This window comes from Phalaenopsis equestris, unplaced genomic scaffold (assembly GCF_001263595.1).
Source record: "Phalaenopsis equestris unplaced genomic scaffold, ASM126359v1 Scaffold000002, whole genome shotgun sequence".
NCBI lineage: Eukaryota > Viridiplantae > Streptophyta > Magnoliopsida > Asparagales > Orchidaceae > Phalaenopsis > Phalaenopsis equestris.
Window position 1 is genome coordinate 81257014 of NW_018164444.1, and position 7232 is coordinate 81264245.

At 38.7% G+C, this 7232-nt stretch overlaps 2 protein-coding genes across 2 annotated transcripts in view; one reads left to right on the top strand and one right to left on the bottom strand.

Moving 5' to 3' along the window:
- Positions 1-3391, top strand: part of LOC110029131 (dihydroceramide fatty acyl 2-hydroxylase FAH2-like) — a 28605-nt gene extending 25214 nt beyond the window's left edge. The window contains exon 8 of the mRNA XM_020731275.1: positions 3184-3391. The gene's annotated coding sequence lies outside the window, so the exon portion shown is untranslated. The remainder of the gene's footprint in view (positions 1-3183) is intronic.
- Positions 3392-4347: 956 nt separating this feature from the next.
- On the bottom strand, positions 4348-5579 carry LOC110029137 (protein P21-like). Its single transcript, XM_020731289.1, has one exon. It carries the CDS (start codon positions 5384-5386, stop codon positions 4700-4702), a length of 687 nt encoding a protein of 228 aa, XP_020586948.1. The 5' UTR covers positions 5387-5579; the 3' UTR covers positions 4348-4699.
- Positions 5580-7232: the final 1653 nt, after the last annotated feature.

Consider the following 7232-nt stretch of genomic DNA (forward strand, 5'->3'; position numbering starts at 1 on the left):
AAAAAAAAGAGAAAAAATAAACGAAAACAAATCTGACACACAACCGACACACTATATGTGACTACATGTTTACTCAGACGATGACACATGAGTCAGAAATGCATTATGGGGAAATAGGAGAAGTTCAATTTCCTGAAAAGTGGCAGAGCTTCAAAGGCAGGAAAACCGGACCTTGTACAGACAAATGGTGGAGAACCACAGAGTTATGAAAAAATCTTACAAGATGAGAATTCGAGCAAGCGAGAGCTGACTAAGAAGGAGGAGATGGATTCCCTGCCAGGGAATCAGACTTGGGAGCTGGCAGAACTTCCACCATGGAAGAAGACATTGCACAACATGTGGGTGTACCGAGTGAAGACTGTGCTTGGTGGCAGTAAGAGGTACAAGACAGAACTTGTTGAAAAGTGCTTTCAATAGGGGCATGATATTGCTCATGCTGTGAGAGTTGTAAGCAGATACAAACGTAATATAGTAAAGAGCTTGGTGGTACAAGGTGCGTTGACAGTAATATGTCAACCGAGGGTATTACTCGTGAGAAGCTGAAGTTGTGTTTGAGTTCAGCTGGTCTTTTGGCATGAAGACAGGGGCTTCGAGTTGCAGGGGTGAAGGATATCATGTTTGAGGAAAAGGTCGGCACAACTAGTAGATGATGCAGTCAGTAGGTGATGCAGTTAGTATCCCTGTCTCAAAGTGGGAGAATTGTTGGGTAATGTGGAGACTCGGTCCACTGCAATTTAATTAGCTTCCTAATTAAGAATCTCACATGCTGCTCACCTATCACATCCTACATATCGCTCACCTACCTCTCACCTACCGTTCACCTACCTCCCACCCACCGTTCTTTTGGTTTCTATAAATAGTCTCTTATGGTTTGTCATAAGTCATGCCAAGCCACAAGCCAAGCAAGGTCAATCCAAGTCCTCTAAAAGAGAAAGAGAAGAAGAGGAGAGAGAGAGCGGAAGGGAGAGAAGAAAATAGAGATTTTCTTGTAAACGCTGAGGCAGTCGAGCGTGAAATCGGTGTAATTCCTCAAAGAAATAAAATCCTCCGCGGCGATGTATGCAAATTTGCCAAACCACGTAAATCTGTGTGTCGCTCTGGTGTTTTTCTGCGTGCAATTTTTCTCATTCTATTTTGCACTTTATTGTTGTCATTTTTCATAACAATTGGTTACATCAAGTTGAAGAATTTGTCATTGGTAGGTGGTAGCTATTGTGATAAACTCTCAGATTGTAGCAATCTTTGCCACCAAACTGAATGTTTCAACATAATGTTTGCCTTCTTGCTGTTTGAACCTATGAACCACAAGTAATGCCTTATATCGAACTATTGACCCATCGAAATTAAACTTGGTCTTGAAGGTCCACCTGCAGCCAAGAATGTTATAATGGGGCATGGGAGGTACAAATTCCCAGGTTTTGTAAAGCTTGAAATTTAGATGACGTGGCTTTTCTCCAATGTTCATATTTAGTGGCCATAGAATAAGTAGTGGGATCATTGGTAGTTTGATGAATAAGATTGACGATATGATGAGGTTTAAGACTACCTGTTTTAGTTCTGGTGGGCATAGGATGTGAGGGAAGAGAAGGCAATGATGCTAGCAGTGGCTCAGGTGACAAGGATAAAGAAGGATCGGTTTGAGTAGTCCCGTGTGTCTATAGCTGCGGGAGAAATGGTAAAATGGCTATGCAGATGAGGAGTGCTATGATAATTATTGGAGGTTGGGGAAAATGCTATAGAAGGAACCAGGAGAAGCGGAGGTATGGTGGGGGCGGGTGGGGAATTAAATGAGGAAGAAGTTGATTTCCTTTGAAAGGAAAAGACGTCTTCATTAAAGATAACTTGACGGGAGAGATAAACTTTGTTAGTAGATAAATCAAGGCATTTATAGCCTTTTTGAAAAGGGGCATAACCGGGAAAAACACATTCTTTGGATAAAGGTTTAAGTTTATTATTAAGATAGGGCCTAAGCCAAGGAAAATATTGGCAACCAAATATTTTTTAAATGGTGATAGATATGTCATTTATGGAATAATATCTCATATGAAGATTTGTAGTGAAGCGTTTTGGTAGGTAGGCGATTAATGAGGTAACAGCGAGTGAGTAATGTGTCAGCCCAAAAAAGAGTAGGTAAATAAGCATGATGTAAAAGAGTGTTTTAACCGTTTCTATAAAATGGCGATGCTTTCGTTTGACAACACTATTTTGTTCGGGAGTATACGGGCAAGTATATTGATGGTGAATGCCACGTTAAGATAAATAGAAATTGAATTTAGAGTTCAAGCATTCGCCTCCCCCAACAGTTTGAAGGTATTAATGCGGGAGCTTAATTGATTTTTGACAAGACATTTGATTTCCTGAAATTTGGTGAAAGTTTTGTTTTTATGTTTAAGCAAGTAAAACAAGAGAAATCATCAACAAAAGTGACATGACATTTATAATTTTGATAAGAGAAAGTGGGAGAATGACAACTTACATCAAAGTGAATAATTTTTAAGGTTGTAGTAATTTCTTGCTTTTAGACATACTACATGAAGTACAAGATGATTTAGGAATGACATGTTGAATACTAGAAGCAAGAAATTGGTGTGTTTGTGGGGGTGGCCAAGTCGTAAGTGCCATAGATCAGGAACATACTAAATCGATACGAGAGCAAAATCCGAGGACTTTCTTGTGCTTGATGAAGGTAATGAGATTGGATACAAGTATACAACCATTGTATGCAAGGTCCTTTAAGAAGAGTGTTGTTGGTCTTCACATTCTTAATAGAATAACTGTTATCGATAAAAGTTATAATACAAGAGTTTTGCGTAGTCAATTTATGAAGGGAAAGTAAATTATATGCTAAACTAGGAACATAATTGATATTTAAGAGCATGATCTTACGAGTGGAAGTTGGAAGCAGTCCTTGGCCAATGTGAGTAATGAGAAGTTGTTGACCATTTCTAATAGAGACAGAGGTGTCGCCTTTGTCGTCTTGCACGTTGTGAAGCCGACTTGAATTGGCGGCGAGATGTTGAGTGGCACCACTATCCAAGTTCCACTGCTGATCGATATTGAATGTGGAATTTGAGATCAAAGCAGTAGTGGGCTGATAGTTGTGATCATGTCAGTGTCAGTGCCAACATTTGAATGCAATGTACAGATTTGGCAAGTGATGTTTTTTTTAATGGTTTCTTGTAGGAACCATAGTTGAAGTTTCGCGTAGGAGAAGAGGTATTAGATTGGCCTTTGTATTTGCTACGATTAGAAGCAGCCAGTGCGATGATATTTGGTTGCGAGACATTACCTTCTTTAATTGCCTCTTGAGCGAAGGTGAGTTCTTCACTCCATAAGAATGTATAGAGATCATCCAAGTTTATTGGTGTGTGCGAATGGATGTCTTGAAGGCATGATAGGAAGATGCCAAACCATTAATCGTATAAAGTATTATGTATTTAGGTATTTTGTCATGGGTCGATCTCCTTTTGAAACATTGTGAAGTTTGTCTTTGAGCTGCAGAATGCAAGATTGATTTGAGGATTGGAGTCTTCTTTCAATGGTGGTCAAATTTTTATATTATATTATATATATCTTAAATGTGTTAACCAGATAAGGTTTTGGGGTAAGAAAGCTTGAGGCAAATAATGACATTGACATTGATGATGTAGAGATGCAGTTATTAAAAACCTTAAAGGGGTCGCTTATTGATATAAAAACTTAATAAATCAATCCAAATGTTGAGAACATCAACTCTTTATGGAGAGATCAAAATTATTTTTTTATTTAAAATAAAAATCCTTTGATACAAAATATTATTTTTAAAACATTTTTAATAATTTTATAATAAGTCTTGAGTTTAGTATTTTTTGAATATAAAATTGTCTTAATATTTTTTGAACGAGCTAGCGAATTGAGTCGGGGCTTGTTTGAGCTTGGCGTGTTAGCTCATTGAGCTCAACTCACGAGTTAGTTATTCAGTTGAGTCTTAGCCAGTTGATGAGTCGGTTGGGCTCAATTACACCCTGAGAAAATCGATCCATGGTGAGGCTTAAAAACCATTAACAAACCCAATCTTTAAGAGTAACGAATTAAGTTTTAAAATATTTATAAAATTAATTTTTAAGAAAATTATTATAATATTTTATTTAAAAGTTAAACTGATATTAATGTAATATAAGTGAGTTAATGCTTTTTTTTATTTCATATAATAAATAACATTTTAGAATCTCTTAACTTTTAAAAATTAATACCATTAACATTTTTATCATCTTTTATTATTTCTTTGTCAGTTCCGTCTTATATAATTTTTACCTATTTTCTTATAAATATAAAAATTAAAGTTTATGCGTTAGGTACATATATAAATACATTATTAAGAATGGGTCGGTATGTATGTTAGAGCCCCTTTATATCATATTCTCATGTCTACACGTATTCCAGTCTCATATTATCATGTGTCCGTTTTATTTCCTTAAATTTCCTTCCCTCATCAATAATCCTAATACATCACCTTATTCCGAACTTGGCCTTACAATCACAAAAGGCTCTTAAATCATTCTTCCTGTAAACTATACATGTAAATGATAGCCCACAAAACATGCATGGACACTTATTTAAGAGAAAATCCTACAATGATTCGTATAAGCCGTCATGCGATACACAACGGCGTGGCAACATCCAGATTGTCGTCTGGACTTCCCGGTCGGGCCGGCCGGAATCAGTTAGGGCAGAAGGTGACTCTATAGTTGCCGCCGGCGGGGCAAGTGAAGGTGCTCGTCTGATCATCCTTGGGATAACTATACGCGTCGGGGCAGAGGTTCTTGAAGAACTTAGAATAGTCCGTCGGCTGGCAGCTCCCAGAGTTGCAGCAATACTCATCCGTCTTGAACACGGTGCAGGGGTTATTGCATCCTCCGGGCGCCTTCAGCTCCGCCGGGCACTGCCCGACAATATCCGCGGCGCACCGGATCGCGTGGCAAGACCCGCTCCCCACCGGATCCGGGCTGAATTCAAGCCCCACGTTGAAGCCGTCGACGTTGGAGATGTCGAAGAAGTCCAGATTGGAGAATTGGTTGAGGGCAAACTCAGCCAAGGTGTTCGGCGGCGACCCGTAGGCGGTGCAGGCCAGCTTGCCACCGCAGTCACCGGTTTGGCATTGACCGTTACCGGAGGCGTCGAAGGAGCAGCCGGTGCGGGCCCATACGCGGCCTCCGGTGGTGCCGGCGGGGACGTCGATGACCCATGTTTGGCCGTTGTTGAGCTGGACGCCGCCGCCGGAGGGAACGGCGGCGGCCCAAACGGTGTCGGAGCATTGGTTGATGATGGTGAAGGTGGCGGCTTGGAGAGGAGGGAGGAGGGAGAGGAAGGAGAGGGGGAGGAGGAGGAGGAGGATGGTGGCTGCCATGTTTATACACTCAATTTGTTTCTGTAATATGCATAGGCTGTGCTGTTGTTTATATACACATTTTTGTGTTGCTGCTGCAGCAGTCTGATTTTTATTTGATGAATAGGTCTAACGGTACTGACTATTCAAAGTCTTGGTCAAGTGATTGCGCCTCCACGCGAGGATGAATTTTCTCACATGAGAAATAATAAATAAAGTTTGATGGGGTGGGAAACTTAGGGGAGAGATAAAATGAAGCTTTAATGAGAGAGTTGAAAATGGCTCAAAAATGAATCTTAAGAAGGCACCAACGAACTTTATTTAGGACTTTGAAAAAAAAAATTATTGTTTTGTAAAATGAAATTTAAATTTGCAAACTTATGGTCAAAATAACCATCTCATCATGGAAATTTCAAAATTGTGAGCTGATTGGTCTCATCATGAGAAAAATATTACGTGCGGTCGACCGCACATACGAATGACAAATCATATGCGGTCACGCTGTTGTGTATCGTACGAAAGTTCTTATGAGCTTTTGATTTATGGCGGGCATGCATTTATTGAGATGTTTGGTGAAAAAATATAGAGAGAGCAAGGTGGATCTACATTTGATTTTTTCCTTTATTATTATTTAGAAAAAGTTTATCGTAAAGCTCCATGAGAAGTTCTTTGTAGAGTTCTAGGAAAGAAGGGTGTTGACTTGGCTTATATTCAACTGATTAAATATATGTATGTTAGAGTTGTTACTTGTGTTCGCACGGAAGGAGGATTGACCAAGTTGTTTTCTATTTCAGTTAGATCACATTAGGGATCGACTTTAAGTCCATATCTTTTTTGCTTTGGTTATGGATGCTCTTACTACACATTTACAGGAGGATGTACATCGGTGTATGCTTTTCACTGATGATATCCTTCTTATGGATAAGACTAGTGAAAAAGTTCATGAAAACTTGAGTTATGGAAGTTAACATTAATCTAAAGGCTTTTATTTAAGTAGATCTAAAATTGAATACATGGAATGTAATTTTAGTAGTAGTAGTAGATCTAGTGACAGATTTGTAATAATGGGTGATCAAGTCATCAAGATAAGTGAACGTTTTAGATATTTTGGGTCAATTGATATAGATGGGGATGTTATTAGAAGAATTCAGGTTGGTTGATTGAAGTGAAGGAATGCAACAGGCCTATTATGTGATAGAAAAATATCATTGAAACTTAAAAGGAAAACTTTATAAGATGGTGGTGAGACCTGTAGTGCTTTATGATGCAGAATGTTGGCCTATAAAAGAGTGGCTTGACATTAGTGACAAAATGTGAAACAAATCAAATGCATCCATTAAAGGGTTGTGTAGCTCCAGTGACGAACATGATTAGAGAGAGTGATCTTAGATGGTTTGGTCACATAAGACATCGATCATCTGATGATCCAATTAAAAGAGTAGATGCTTTAGATTCGATTTATGTTAAGAAAGGTAGAGGTAGACCCAAAAAAGACTTGGGCATGTACAAAAATGATATAAATTTATAAGAATTAAATGAAAGTATGATACTCAATAGAACTCAATGGAGAAAAAAGATTCATGTAGCCGACCCTACTTAGTTTACTTAGTGCGATAAAGGATTGTTGTTGCTGTTGTATGTGAGATATGTATATTTCCTTTTAAAAAAAAAGAATGGCAGGAGGCTTTTATATGAGCATCGGTCATCCCTCTTGCGCCTAAGAATTCAAGTACCACACCCTACACTTGAGGAGAATCAAACCCCTGACCAGAGGTGACTTACAACTGACAAGCAGATGCGCAATCAATTGATCTGAGTAGGTGTTGTGAGATATGTATGTATATATATATATAAGAGTGTTTTAACC

Excerpts from the sequence above, each read along its gene's own strand:
- LOC110029137 (XM_020731289.1), bottom strand. The coding sequence starts at position 5,386 with ATGGCAGCCACCATCCTCCTCCTCCTCCTCCCCCTCTCCTTCCTCTCC.